The 15,950-nt window shown below is 37.1% G+C and overlaps 1 protein-coding gene and 1 long non-coding RNA gene across 3 annotated transcripts in view; one reads left to right on the plus strand and one right to left on the minus strand.

The window, feature by feature from the left end:
* The window catches only part of LOC306881627 (inositol monophosphatase 3-like), a 31,733-nt gene extending 28,219 nt beyond the window's left edge, over positions 1–3,514 (minus strand). Inside the window, exon 1 of one of the 2 annotated variants that reach the window (XM_079435799.1) lies at positions 2,622–3,514. In XM_079435799.1, the coding sequence (XP_079291925.1) occupies positions 2,622–2,960 (339 nt within the window). In that variant the 5' untranslated portion in view covers positions 2,961–3,514. The remainder of the gene's footprint in view (positions 1–2,621) is intronic. The other variant, XM_079435800.1, reaches the window with a different exon arrangement.
* Positions 1–15,950, plus strand: part of LOC306881630 — a 494,310-nt gene that overhangs the window by 108,908 nt on the left and 369,452 nt on the right. The window lies entirely within an intron of this gene.

The following is a 15,950-nucleotide window of genomic DNA, read 5'->3' on the forward strand; positions in this document are numbered from 1 at the left end:
GCTTCAGCTTGACGTCACGAACAGATGGCCGGACATTGTCCGATTTTTCGCAGTCTCACGTCTCACCGATTCGGAGCCGATTCTTTTATTGCCAGCAGCGCAGGCAATGACGTCACAGCCACGCACACACTCACAGTCCGTTTCGCCTGAGAATGATTCTAATTTTAATTGCATTCAGTGTAAACGGCGACTGATAATGTACTTATGTCGTGCCAGACGAGGCTTGCACAGTCTGAGTGAGCATGAGAGAGACAGCACACACAAAATAACTCACATAAATTTAAAGATGCATACTGCTGTAGAAGAAAAAAGGATATTTTCAATATATGATTTAAATAAGCAACATTATACCGCCATGATGTTTCCCCGAATATCAATATCAACACGATTGCAACGTGACAATGATTTTATACAATAGTATTTAAATAAACAAGAAGTTAAAATTAAGTGACTTAGATTTTAGACAACATATTGACTGTTTTTGCTCAATTTCACTGACGAAAATAGTTCAGATCAAAGCCACAACAGAACTATTGTGTGTTTCGTTACTGAATGAATCCACATTTTTGAACGAATCAAGTGAGTCAATGATTCTGTGGTCCATTCATAAGGACAGTCACTTGCCTTGTTTCTGAATGAATCAGCCGTTTGAATGAATCGGTTGAATGAATGAATAAATGACTCACTCACTCATTAAAACAGACACTTGCCGCCACCTACTGGTGGTTTAGTCATATTTAAAAGTATCATTGCATTTTTTCAACATTTACTTGTGGTTAAAATAAAAAAATAAAAAAACCTTATAAAAATTATTTATGCATTTGACATTTTGCAGTGTAAATGCATTTATGGCACCTCAGCTTCACCAAACTATCTAAATGCATTTAATGCCACTTCAGATGCAGATTCTGTTTCCTCAGCAGTGGAAAGATAAAGTTTGTTAATACTAATTTCATTTCAATAATAACAACTCTACAGTTACTTATTATGCAAACTGAATTAATTGAAACAAAGTAAGAATTTGATGTGAAAGATGGCACATTTAATGAGGTTAGGGGGAAAAAATTACCATTTATAAACATAGTGGAAAATGACATCTGTTTTGTTACAGCAATTCATTTTAAGTTAGCCATTTCTTGTCTTCCAGTCACAGAGCACTTTATTTTGAGAGTTGTTTAAGTGAGAAAAAATCTGTAACTTAGTCCAGATTGGGGGAATTGTAATATTTAATAATTTCTTTTATTATATAAATTGAAATTTGCACAGATTTTTGTTAGTTTATGCTGTCAATTATAGTTCTTAGAAAGAAAATCGGAATCGGCAAAAATTGGTATCGACAGGTCACACTTACAAAAAAAATCGGAATCGGCCAAGAAAATTGCAATCAGTGCATCTCTAGTGAAAACGCATTAAAACTTCCCTTAAACGTCGTCTGATACATTGGAACATTGACAGGGGAAACAACAGTGTCCAATAATCATACAAACATTCACAAATAACGTGGAAAGCTTTGAAAATTGGTCTGTTGAAAATTCCCTGTGACGAATCTGTGGAGGTCCAACATCTGCTGGAAACTCAGGTAAAACTATTAGCGTGCACGTGCATGTCCCCAGTTAACACAATCCCCAGTTGATCCATAACACGGCAAAACAATGTGGAAATAACGTTATTGCATTCATCAAATGAGACATCGCCTAGTTTCTTAAGAAAATGTACCAAGTTTTTACTATAGTAAATACAGTTTAATGATAGCGTTTGTAATTAAACCATAGTAGCAACAGATTTACCATTGACTCACACTCCATGTAATGTACTTTAATTTCATAAACCATAAATGTCAAATTAAGTCATAATCCAAAAATGCAGTTGGCGCAGTGTCTTTTAGCGTGTTCGAAACCCATGCCAAACAAAAAATTTTGTTTATTTTCCGTACTTCAGCCGCTACGGGCGACCATACCATTATCTTTACAAGAATATCAAAATCATGTAATGAGCAAGGGTGCGTTTATTAGACAACTTAATATCACATCAGTTAGTTCTTTCAGAATCGGCGAATCTGCGGCCTTCGTTCCATCACATCTGGAGCAGAGACCTGAACCAGGAAGTTGGTCACCAGATAACAAGGTCACCAAAAAGTTAAGTTAGCGAAGGATACATCTATGCTGCCATCAAAAATCGATCAGATTAAGGTATCTCATGAGACAGGAAGTGAAGCTATCTTTGGAATCGGACGTGCCTTGATGCCTTCTTGCCTTTGAATGCTGCCTTTTCAGTTTTCGGATGCAGCCCAGTTAAACCGGAACCCGACTGTTGCACTATAGCAGATCGTCATATTTGTTATGTTATGTTAGAAACTATATCGTCTAGCGGATGAATAGTAATTAATAAATTTGCTAAGCAAATTAACGTTTTACGTGTGCCCTTACTTTTTTATATAACAATTTTATTGTAACTAAATGCACTTCAACCGTCCATGACTATATTCACTAAAGTCAGCTTCTACACGGTGTATTTCAAGATGATTGAATATTATACGTTTACATTAGTAAAATGAGTAATAACCGCAGAATATGGTTACCATGGTAAAGCATATCCCATCCACAAGCTTAGATCACCTGTACCTGTATATAAGGGTAGGTGTTCTTGATCAAGTAGAACATCTTGCGGTGGGAGTTCAGATCACCCAGCGTGAGCTTTTCACTGGCTCCTTCTTTTGTTTTGCCCTTTGACTTCTCCTCTAGTGTGTTATCCTCCCTGATCCTCTTCACCTCCCGTCCGCCCTGCACCGCAGCCTCCATGGATAGCGCGAGCAGGTCTCTCAGATCCACAGTCCTTTTCTGTCTGAATGAGGCGATTCTACTGGATAAAACTCCCGCATATAGGTGATAGATCACACCAACTCCCAGCAAGCAGAACACGGCTATGCCGAGCGGGGACAGCCGGATGCCCATCGGAGCCATCTCAAAGGTAGACGTGCGAGCGAAGCCGATGAATATGAGAGCAGGGCAATAGCTAAACTAGACGTGTTCCTATTTGGTAAGCATTTGCACGTAATTTGAACGCAAGTATAACTTAAACGATTAGAAAAGCGTGCGAGCCAATCGAAAGTTACTTATTTCCTTCACTGGTCAAATCCAAATTACGTTAAGCGAAAGCTTCCTTCATTGGTTTGTAGTATTTTCCCCAGTCTTAGTACTAATATCTGCTTTCTCACAGTGACAGATCCATAGCTGTAACAGCGAATAGTACTGTTTACGTTCCACGTCCACTGTTATGGCTTCTTCTTCTTTCCACTTAGTGGCGGTTGGCAAACTAACTTACAGCGCATTTCCGCCACCTACTGAGATGGAGTTCGGTAAGGACTTGACAGATTCGACTTTTCTGGATCAATAACTCACGAGCAAAACGTTTTTACCACACAAGTAACGTCTCTTTTCATTCACAGTGGTGTAGTAAACGAGCTACAAGCGAGTTTTCCTGAAAACAAGCTTTCCTTCTTCCTACGCTGGCGTCTGAGAGATAAGTCCGAAGGGACCGTCTGCAAAGTGCGAAACGCGAAAAATGTTACTAATAAAATACTCAATAACTTCACTGTAATACACTGTAGTGTCACCAAATTCAGTTCACACATCACTGCTCTCCTGCTGGTTATACAACATTTATTTTGTAATATATCTATTGATTTATTTTTATGAAAAATAGTTAATAACTTTACTGTAACACACTGTACTTTCACCAAATTCACAGCAGGGCCATCACTGCTCTCCTTCAACACTAATTTTGAAAACAATTGCTTTTGGGTCATTTTATGTTATTGTTTTAAATATTCAATAATTTCACCGTAACTGGGCATTATATAGTTAATAACTTTATTGTAAACACTGTACTTTCACCAAATTCAGTTCACACATCACTGCTCTCCTGCTGGTTATACTACAACACTTATTTAGAAAATAATTGCTTTTGCATATTTGTATGATTATTTATAATTAAAAATATGAATTAACTTCATTTTATTGGACATAATTGTTAATAACTTTACTGTAACACACTGTACTTTCACCAAATTCAGTTCACATATCACTGCTCTCCTGCTGGTTATACTACAACACTAATTTGGAAAATAATTGCTTTTGGATCATTTTTATGATTGTTTTTTTTTTTATATTCAATAACATATGATATTGGACATAATAGTTAAGAACTTTACTTTAACACACTGTACTTTTACCAAATTCAGTTACATCACTGCTCTCCTTCTAGTTATACTATAGTACTTATTTTGAAAATAATTGCTTTTGCACATTTTTTATATTTTTATTATGAAAAATAGTTAACAGCAACACTGTAACACACTGTACTTTCACCAAATTCAGTCCACTCATCACTGTTCACTGTTCAGTTTGCACAGTACAGTGTGTTACAGTGAAGTTATGAACTATTTTACATAATTTAAAAAATCATAAAAAAATGTGCAAAAGCAATTATTTTCAAAATTAGTGTTGTAGTATAACCAGTGGTGGAAAGAGTACTGAAAATATATACTCAAGTAAAAGTACCATTACCTTCCAAAAAATGTAGTTTGAGTAGAGTAAAAGTACTTGTCCAAAAAAACTACTTGAGTAAGAGTAAAAGAGTAGCCTATTTAAAAGTACTCATGAGTATTGAAAGTACGGTGAGTACTGAGCTGTGGATTCTACCCCGTCATAATAAACGCTGTACACTGCAATTTATACATGTGTGACCCTGGAGCACATAAGCAGTCTTAAGTCGCTGAGGTATATTTATAGCAATAGCCAAAAATACATTGTATGGGTCAAAATTTTTGATTCTTCTTTTATGCCAAAAATCATTAGGATATTAAGTAAAGGTCATGTTCCATGAAGATATTTTGTAAATTTCCTACCGTAAATATATCAAAACTTCATTTTTGATTAGTAATATGCATTGCTAAGAACTTAATTTGGACAACTTTAAAGGAGATTTTCTCAATATTTAGATTTTTTTGCTCCCTCAGATTCCAAATAGTTGTATCTCAGACAAATATTGTCCTATCCTAACAAACCATACATCAATGGAAAGCTTATTTACTCAGCTTTGTATAGATTATGTTTTGAACTTATGGTTTTGTGCAGGGTCACCTTTAAAAAAAGTTGTACATTCTGGAATTCACATTATCTTGTTTGTCATAAAGAATGAAGCATATCTATAATCCAGCAGTTTTGATTGATTTTGACTGCCAACTCTTTAAAACACATCAAAACAGCACGGAAACAGTATTCAGTTGAAGAAAATATAGAAGTTATTCTCAGTACAATTATCCCCATTTAAATCATAAAGTTTGAAAAATAGATTTAAAATAATGTGTAAGGCCACTGAGAGCATGCTGTTGTTGCACATAAAATATTAATGTTTAGAACAGTGCAAATACAAACACCATTAGAAACTCATAGTTCAGCATCACACACCATGATATGGGTTAAAATGAGAGCCCATTTCTCTCCAAAACGGTGCCAGTTTTAGCGTTTTGCAATAAAGAAACAAGACTTGATCATTTATGTTACAATTTTAACAAATGCACATTGTTCTAGAAGTATGGCATCATGTACATTACATGTACAAATACATTACTCGAATTGTTATGTCGATAAAACAATTTGTAAGGAAAAATGCATTAAATAAAGTATTTCTGGGGAAATTTTTTCAAATGAAAACACAAACGCACGTCTCTTGCTGAGCCGCGGGGTCTCGGTGAATCAGCAGCATCCACAACTGAATGCAACAAAAAGTGTTGAACTTGAAATTTGTTTATGTGGGAGTGCACATGCTAATAGAAGGCGGATTGAATAAAATGGATAAAAAAAGATAAATTAAAAAAATCATTTATTGGGGGGGGCGCAAGATGGCGGACAGGGAGTAGCAGCGGTTTTCACGAGCTCCCGCTCCAATCAGCCAATTACTTAAATATTTCATTTATGTAGAACGCAACCCCACGGCTTTGGTTATGTGATCGTAGTATTATGTCTTTGGAATTTTTTTGGCCACAATCTTTTTCGAAAATGCCTCGTACTGCAAAGAAAACTGAAAAGAAGGACTCTTCCCCGACCGCGCCACATGATTCTCCGGAACATTGTGAGGGGGAAGTTAGCGACGATCTTGAGTTAAGTCCGGCAATGGCGAAGGCGTTTCAACATATGACGGAGACGATTTAGAAAACAATAGATGCCAAACTCGACCCTCTAGCCGAGGTTGTACATATTCACTCTCAACAACTGGAGAATTGCAAGGCTCGGCTGGATGAAGCCGAACGAAGAATCGCCTCAGCGGAGGAGTTAGCTGAGAGTATGCAAGCACGCGTTCTAACCCTTGAAAGTCAAGTTGTATCACTCACTGAGCACGTAGACGATTTAGAGAACAGAGGACGACGCAAAAATATTCGCATTCTCGGCTTACCAGAGGGGACCGAAGGCTCTAACACGGTGCCATTTCTACAAAAATGGATCCCGGAGTTTCTTCATTTGCAGACGAAAGGAGGCTACATCAAGATTGAAAGGGCTCATCGCACTCTAGCGCCCAGACCAGGTGTCAAGGAGAGGCCCAGGCCGATGGTGGTGCGCATGCATAACTACGGAGATAAACAGAGGATTCTTGATGCAAGTAGAAAGTTGTCCATGGATGGAAATCTGCTGTTTGAGAAGAGTAAGATATCTTTCTATCAAGATTTCTCCGCCGCGGTGCTCCGAAAGCGCAAGGAATATGATTCGGTTAAACATCACTTGCAGGAGATCGGAGCTCGCTACGCAATGTTATACCCAGCTAAACTGCGAGTAACAATTGGGAATACCTCCAAGGTCTTCGGCACACCTGCAGCGGTCTCAGAATTTATTTCAGAGAAGGAGCTGCATGTACGACCTGCTGCAACTGAAAGATCTCCACCGGACAACTCCGCGATTGAATCCTGAATAACGGGCTATTCACACTAAGCCTTGTGGCGCTTTTGTGCTGAAGTGAGGGATGGAGTGTGTTTCTTTTCCCTCTTCATTCGATTTGCGTTTTCAATAGTTTTGCTGAGCGGGGCGGACGATGTGGGTACGCTTGTTTGCTCCTTGGGTGAGTTGTTTTGAAAGCGTTCGGTTTTGGACTTTCTGAACGGAAAGGATGTCTATTTGGGACTTGAATTCCTTATATGAGAAAGGAAAATGCCTCCTTTTCTTTTCTAAATTTTATTTTATTATGGTTATTATTACCCTATGGTTTGGTTATGTGTGGTTTCAGAGTTCCAGTGTATGTTCTATTGCCCAGAAATGCTTGAATTGTTTTTTTTTTTTTTTTTTTTTTGTATATTTGTGTTTCTTTACTGTATGCGAAATTGCAGTGCAGAGAATTGTATCGACGAAAAGCTTTCGTTTATCTTTATTCGCCTTTCTATGCCCTCATTACATTAAAATGTATATGAATAGATGGTTATTAGCAATTTAAGAGTTTCCACATGGAACGTAAGGGGTTTGCATGGTAAAATTAAAATCCGGAAGGTTTTTGATTGGCTGAATAAAGAGCGTGTTGATTTGGCCCTGTTGCAGGAGACCCATTTGAATGACAAGGAGCACTCTAATCTTAGACATAAGTGGATAGGTCATATTTATTTTTCCTCTTTCACAACTAGTAGTAGGGGGGTAGCTATATTAGTGAATAAAAATGTACAGTTTAAGATTTTGAATAGTATTAAGGATAAGCGAGGCTGCTATGTTATTGTTAAGGGTTTATTGTTTGGAGAGGAGATAACCCTTTTAAACATATATTCTCCGCCAAACTTTGCTCCTGAGCTTCTCACTAAGGCTTTTTCAGATCTGTTAGATATTGCGTCTGGTACAGTGATTATTGGGGGGGATTTTAATTGTTTGTTGAATCCTTTATTGGATAGACTCCCTTCAAAAAATCTTCCTCCCTCTAAGCAAGCTAAAACATTATCTGCTTTGTGTGAAGAGTTGGATTATACTGATGTGTGGCGTACTCTTAATCCATTGCGAACAGAATTTACATTTTACTCCCCTCCTCATAAATCATATTCTAGGATTGATTATTTCTTTGTCCCTAGTGCAAATCTGCAATATGTCTCCAGTTGTACTATAAGCAACAATGTTGTTTCCGATCATGCTGTGGTAACACTACACATGTTGGTAGGAAAACCTTCAAAATTTACTAAGCGCTGGAGATTTAACACATTAATGCTTAAAGAAAACAAGTTTCTTTCATATCTTAATTCTGAATTCAAGATTTTCTGGTCAATTAATTCGGAGTCGATCGATGATTCATCCCTGTTGTGGGAGACTTGTAAAGCCTACATCAGAGGACTAGTCATTTCATATTCTATTGCAAAAAAACGTAAACAAGGAGAGAAGCAAGAATGCTTAGAAAAAGAACTCAAAAAGGCTACGGAAGATCATGTAAATGACCCTTCTTCTGTCAATTTGGAGAAACTGAGTGCAATACGTGCCTCTCTAGACTCTTTGTTGTCTCAGCGGGTCAATACTAAAATATTATTTTCAAAGCAAAGATTATATGAACATGGCAATAAACCTAATAAGTATTTATCTTATCTATTAAAGAATAAATTTAGCCCACAATTCATTACCTCTATTAGGGATTCTATGGGAGAGAAATCTTTTGATTCTGGGGTTATAAATTCTACATTTAAGCAGTTTTATTCTGATTTATGTCATTCTGAATATTCTTCTCAACAATATACTGCTATGGAAAGTTTTTTTGACAACTTAACGCTCCCTACTATATCTGATGAACAAAGAATGGTCCTAAATGCCCCCATTTCAAAAGAGGAAGCTCTAATGGCTTTACGTAGGTTACAGTCTGGTAAATCCCCAGGTCCAGATGGCCTGGGGAGTGAAGTGTATAAAGAGTTTGAACATTTGTTAATAGATCCCCTGTTAGCCATGTTTGACCATTCTTTTCAGATAAATAAGTTGCCTCAGTCACTTAGAGAGGCCAATATCTCTCTTGTTTTAAAAAAAGGGAAAGATCCAGAGAACTGTGGGTCCTACAGACCGATCTCTTTGTTGAACGTAGATTTAAAGCTGCTCTCCAAAATCCTTGCTTTACGATTGGAGAGAATACTTCCATCTATAATAGATGAAGATCAAACAGGTTTCATTAAGGGTCGAAGTTCTAGAAACAATATTAGACGGCTTTTTAACGTCCTTGAGCTTTCTCATATTTGTAATATTGATACCCTCATCATATCTTTAGATGCGGAGAAGGCCTTCGATCGTGTGGAGTGGCCTTATTTATTTTACAGTCTAGAAAGGTTTGGCCTAGGTGACAACTTTATTCGTTGGGTTCGTTTACTTTACTCCGCACCTCTTGCAGCTGTTGTCACTAACGGTCACAGGTCGGACAATTTTTCTTTGTTTCGGGGCACTAGGCAGGGTTGTCCCCTTTCCCCGCTGCTTTTTGCTCTAGCGATAGAGCCACTGGCACTGGCGATTAGGGGGGAGGCAACCATTTCTGGGGTCTCAGTGGGAGCTAAAGAGCATAAAATTTCCCTTTATGCTGATGACATTCTGCTTTTTCTTTCAAACTTTGAATATTCAGTGCCAAGTTTAGTAGATATTATTAATTCATTTGGGAAATTTTCGGGGTACAAAATAAATTTCTCCAAATCTGTCGCTTTGCACTTGAAACACCCAAGCACACGTGTGATTGATATGTCTTCCTTTGCATTTACGGTGTCGGAATCTGGTTTTACATATTTAGGAATTAATATAACCCCCACGATCTGTCAATTGTCTAAAGTTAATTTTATCCCACTGTTGGATAAAATTCGTAATGATCTAATTAGATGGTCAGATCTTCCTCTTTCTTGGCTTGGGAGGATTGCTGTAATTAAGATGAATGTAATGCCCAGGCTTCTTTATCCATTACAGATGATACCGATTTTATTGCCGAATAAAAGAATAAAGGAATTAAACGGATGGCTTAGTTCATTTATATGGAATAAGCGGAAGCCTAGACTAAAATTTTCCAAATTGCAGCTTCTTCAGGGGTCTTAGATTTGCCAAACATTAGAAAATACCAATTGGCCTGTCAGCTTAAATTCATAGCCGAATGGCTTAAAGAGGACCCTAAATCTACTTGGTTGGATTTGGAGGCTTCACAGTCATCTTGCCCTCTACAAAATGTATTATTTGTTAGAAGTTTCAAGGTAATTAAGACATTATGTGAGAACAGAATTGTATGTAATACGTGGAAGGCCTGGTCTATTATACGTAAAATAGAGGGCAGGGTTGACCTGTCTTCTACTCTAACCCCCATCTGTAATAACCCAGAGTTTTTGCCTAGTCTCTCAGATTCCGGTTTTAAAACTTGGAACTCTTATGGGATATATAGACTTGGTGATTTGTTTGTTGAAGGTTCTTTAATGTCTTTCGAAGATTTGGTTATAAAATATAAGCTGCCTAGATCTAATTTTTTTAGATTCCTTCAAATCAGGGATTACATTTTTAAAAGCACTACTCTTATTAGTAACTCCTCCATGTCAGATATAGAGAAGATTTTGCTGAATCCCCCGTCATGTAAGCAGATTTCATATTTTTATATCAGTCTTTGTTCATATGAAGTGGTGAACACCCAGGAGCTTAGAAGATTATGGGAGGGGGAGTTTCAATTGACCATTACAGAGGAGGAATGGGAACGGGTCTGGAGTCAGGCAAATAAGATCTCTATTTGCAATAGGGCCAAAGCTATTCAATTTAGGATTGTGCATAGATTGCATATTACACCCCTTCTTAGAAGCAAGTTTGACTCAAGCAGTTCACCATTGTGTGTTAAATGTAAGGTGGAGGTGGGAAATTATACCCATTTATTATGGTACTGTCCTGTTATTAGAGTTTATTGGTCAAAAGTTATTGTTTGCATGAGCCGTATGTTTGGACGTGAGCTACAGTTGGACCCATTGTCTTTGATTTTAGGTCTTCCAGTTGGACAATTGCGGAACAAATTCAACAGACGTTTATTTGATATCCTAGCCTTTGCGGCCAGGAAAAATATATTGTTAACTTGGATCAGCGACAAACCCCCATCCTTGAAAGGATGGCACAAGATTATTAAGGAAATGATTCCCTTAGAATTTTTAACCTGTCTTATTCATATGTCTACTGAAGCTTTTCCTCAAGTTTGGACTCCATACCTGGATTATATTGATGTCTCGTTAAGCAATATTTTGAGTTTTGGTATGCAATAACGCATTTTATTTTATTTACTATTTTTATTTTTTCACTAGCATTGTAAGAGATGGGCATTGTTTGATTGTTTTTTTTTTGTTTGTTTGTTGCATGTTGTTTGTTGAAATGTTCATAAAAAGATGTAATAAAAAATAAATAAAAAATCATTTATTAATGAGCTGCAGTTTTATTACATCACGCGCTGACACAGATGCAGTATTAACGCCACAGGTCATCAATAAGGTGCAGATTGGTCCTCAATTTGAGTACAATATTGCAAACTGTTTTACAGTGTTTCCAACACACTTTTTCACAGCGCGCATCACACGCTCAAACTCATCAAAAGTCCACAAGTTCAATAAGCAAAAACTTATCCAAGTGACTGCAGCTGAACGCGCGTGAGAGAGACGAAGCAGCGCAAATCGCGCGGCTCTTAAGTGAGTGGGAATTTACTGAACGTGGCACTTGCGGGAGTTAACACTGTACGCAATACCCGCAACCTCACGCCAAATTTCAGGTCGTGTAGATAGGCAAGCATATATACAAATCATTTAGTAAGCAGAAATCCAAAATTTACCTTAACATATTAGAGGAAGATGTGACTGCATTGATGCTTGAGGAATGCACTTCCAGCAGCCATGATAGGCTACACAGCAGTTGGCAGTTAAAGTTTTCTATCCACAATTTGATTTGACGAAAGTCACGAGACACTATCTCCCTATCCAATCATATTAATGGATAAAAATTAAAATAAGCATGTAACGACCACAAACGGAGGAAAATAGCGGAGTAAAAGTACCGATACATCACTTAAAATGTACTCAAGTAAAAGTAAAAGTCCACAATTTTTAAACTACTCAAAAAAGTACAATTACTGATAAAAACTACTTAATTACTGTAACGTGAGTATTTGTAATTCGTTACTTCACACCACTGAGTATAACCAGCATGAGAGCAGTGATGTGTGAACTAAATTTGGTGAAAGTACAGTGTGTTACAGTAAAATTATTAACTATTATGTCCGCGACGGCACATATATTAAAATTGGATCAATACATGGGTATCAATGACGTCACCTTTTTGTTGTGGCCGCCATCTTTAGGACCGTAGCGCCCGCGCCACGAACGTCTATGATTCCAGGGGAAATGGCAGAAACGGGCTGTGCTAACGTTAAAATCGCTCATCTCTCTGATAAAGAAAAGCAACGCTATTACAAGAAAATTGATATTTTGGGTTTTGATCCGTATTTACTTCCGAATCAACTTCTGACCCCGCTGAAATCTGTTGTTAACTTGCCAAACATGTCTTTTGGCGACATTTACATCTACCTCGTCCACAATCCTTCTCCATACAGCGGGGAGTCCCTCAAGGCATACAAGAGCACTGAAGCGTACATGTATTTTAAATCAGGATGGGTGAATGATCCTCGAGTTTATCATCTGGAGATGAAGAAACTTTTCTGAACTATATGATGTCACTTTGTAGACGAGAACCCGGAAGCAAGTTAGCATTTTAGCACTTCTGGTTCCATCGTCCCAGAGTCAATGGGTTTTTTGAATGGGATTTTGGTGAAATCCCTTAAATAAGGTCCGTCGTTCACACAGGCTCAAGATACTTTCACGTTTTATTCTACGACATAAAACACACCAGTTACGCCCCTCGTGATTTTTTAAAACTGTTATGTTTCTTAAAAAATACGGTTGCTAACAAGTTGCTAAATGGGACTACAGGCGCTGTCGGAGACATTAAATGTCATCACGCCGAACAGTTCATCAATTTACAGTATTTTCCAGCTGTAGTATAATTTCGAATTCAATTAATTGTAGAATAACTAATGAATAGTTTCCCGCATTTTATATAGTTGTTCGACAATGTTTTTTTGCTTTGCTCCGAAATGCAACACATGTCTTCGGATGGAAGATGCTCGAGTTTATCGCTTACTGATGCGGAGATTCTGGGTTCGTACCATGGTTCATACCATAAGGTAAACTCATATTACGATTAATCCATGTAAACACCACATTTACCGGCTTTACGTGGTGAAAGTGAAACTTTAATGATGCATAGTGCTTAGTCACATTAAAATTTATGTTTACGGCCACATGAAGCTGTTAGAAAGCATATAGATTGAGGATTTCCCAGAAGCAAGGATAAAATAACATTTTGTGTAACCTCACAAATCGAAAGCAGAAATGTGGTAATTTGTTCACTAAAATAACTTTAATCTTACCATATCCAAAAACTCACTCACTCTGCTGTTATTTAATAGATGAAATACGTAGAGATACGTTTTTAATTAAAATATTCATATTACTCAAGGATTTATTGACTTTTAATGCACCTTATTTCGAAATGTACAGAAATACGTGGTTTCAAATGTCCTTTAGTTAAGATTATTTAATTTATTCACTATAATATTTATTAATTGTAGTGTTTCAATGCCTCATTTCAGTTTGGCTCTAGTTTAGTATTTATTCCAGTTTATATGAAATGGTTCATGTAGCATGGATTAAAATTCATATACAGTGTAAATCATTTTCACTGAACGTTAAAAATATGATTGAAAAAGTTGTCGGGAGCACGGTGGTGGTGACGTTGAAGGCGAGCGACCGTGGTGGTGTAGTTCGTTTATAGCCTAAGTTTAGCTTTTAAGTTCTGGCACTTTTATTTAGGCTTCAAAATTCATCAATGTTATATTATTTTGTGAAGATTATCTTGATGGACAAAATGTGTAAGTTTCATGCTAACAGCCGATCCGCCTACAAAGTCTATACAGAGAAGATTAGCTTGGCCCCTTCACGAACGATGCAGAACAATCTTCTCTGTTGGCCCCTGTGTGGCCCCCTGTGCACCTTGACCCACCCACCTACTTGAGTATAAGTGTTGTGGCCCTACAATTTGAGATGTCAGCCAGTTTGATTTCAGAGTCAGGTTTCTTTAGAGGGCAGTGTAATTGTGCATTTAATTATGCCCAGAAAACAGAGATGGCCTCCTGCAATCTTTGAAAAGAGAGCAGGAACGACGCGAGAAGTTCCGACAGAGGCTTTCAAGTGACCTGGACAACACAACTTTGCGAGTCCATAGGGCAAAATCTTCTGAAAAGAGCAAAAAAAACCAAATATAACAAACCTCACTGGCCTCCAGTGATTTCCTCAGAGGAAAGCGAGAGGAGGAGCCGGTTCCGGGAAAGACTGAAGAGAAAATCTTCTAAGAAGGGCCTGCAGAGAGAGTCTTCTCCGCAAGCCACCCCATCCACCAGTAAGCAGTGGCATCCAGTGCTCAAAAATGTCAAAGTATCAGGTGAGATTTTTAAACATGTAAAAGCATAAATTCATATAAAAAGAAACAAATGTCTAAAATATATATTTATGAATTTTTGCATTATATAGTTCTTACATGTGCATCGCTGGCTGTGCTCCCTCCTCCATCAGCTGTAGCTGATGCAGCCCTTAAACGGGTGCCAAGGACCACAGCCTGGAGAAGAAAGAAGAGGGCCGAAGAGGACAAAAAGGCCCTAATGCACAACAAAGCCATTGCACGGGCGAGCAGATCCAAAGGGATATCCGTGCAGATTGTGCGGACAGCCAAAGAGACGGGTTTGGGCACAGTTTCTTTAGAGGAAAAAGTTTCTGTGCCACCTCAGCTGGAAAGACCATTTCTCAATGGCTTTCTGAGCAGAAGAGGGTCGCAGCCGCAGACAGTGTTGACGATGTGCCTCGAACAACTGCCTGGAGGAAAAAGAATAGAGAGGAAGCCATTGCACAAGGCCTGCCTCAGAAAAGGCCAAAGAAGAGCAAACCGCTAACTCGCTCTCTGTGTCTCTTAGTTTAGTAGTAGTGTAGTTTCTGCTGTTAATAATTTTTTCTGTTAAAGTTTTTTATATATATATATATATATATATATATATATATATATATATATAGTGTATCTATTGTGAACTATTTAATAAACAAAACTGTTTCGAAGTAGTTTCTGCTATTTAATTTAAATTTTTGTTAAAGACTTTTTAAAATATTTGTATTTAGTATTTTGTTGTCATTTATATACTTTATACTTTGTATCTTTGGTCTCTATTTTGAATTATATAAGTAAAACTTGTCTGTTTTCTGTTTTCAAGTAGTTTCTGCTGTTAATAATTTTTTGTTAGATTCCTTTTAAATATTTTGTTGACATTTATATATTTCTTTATACTTTTTATCTTTTGTCTCTATTGTGAACTGTTTAATAAATAAATCTGTTTTTAAGTACTTTCTGCTGCCAACAATTAGTTTATTTGCATTTTGTTGTCATTTGTATATTTATTTTTCTTTTTATATTTTGTTTCTATTGTGAACCATTTACTAAATAAAATGACTAAAGATGCTTTTAAAGGCAGAACTACAATTAAATGAATTCTGCTTAATCAAAACTAAAATCAAGTTTATTGAGACGTATATAGCAATTTATTTATTTTTAAATAGGAACCTTAAAATGAATATGAAAAAATTAGAAATACAAAGAAATGGGTAAGACTATTAACAATCATTTTAAGTTAGCTTTATGAAGGCAAATAAATGTAATAAGATACAGAAAACAATCATTTAGTATTATTTACATGTGAGGCAAATGTTCTAAACTCAAGAACAATCATTTTAACCCTTGTGCTGTCAGGGATCTGCAAGAAATGGGACCCAGATGCAAATGAGCGGACAATGGTGGTTTATTGACAAGACGTTG

Source organism: Barbus barbus (assembly GCF_936440315.1).
Source record: "Barbus barbus genome assembly, chromosome: 15".
Taxonomy (NCBI): domain Eukaryota; kingdom Metazoa; phylum Chordata; class Actinopteri; order Cypriniformes; family Cyprinidae; genus Barbus; species Barbus barbus.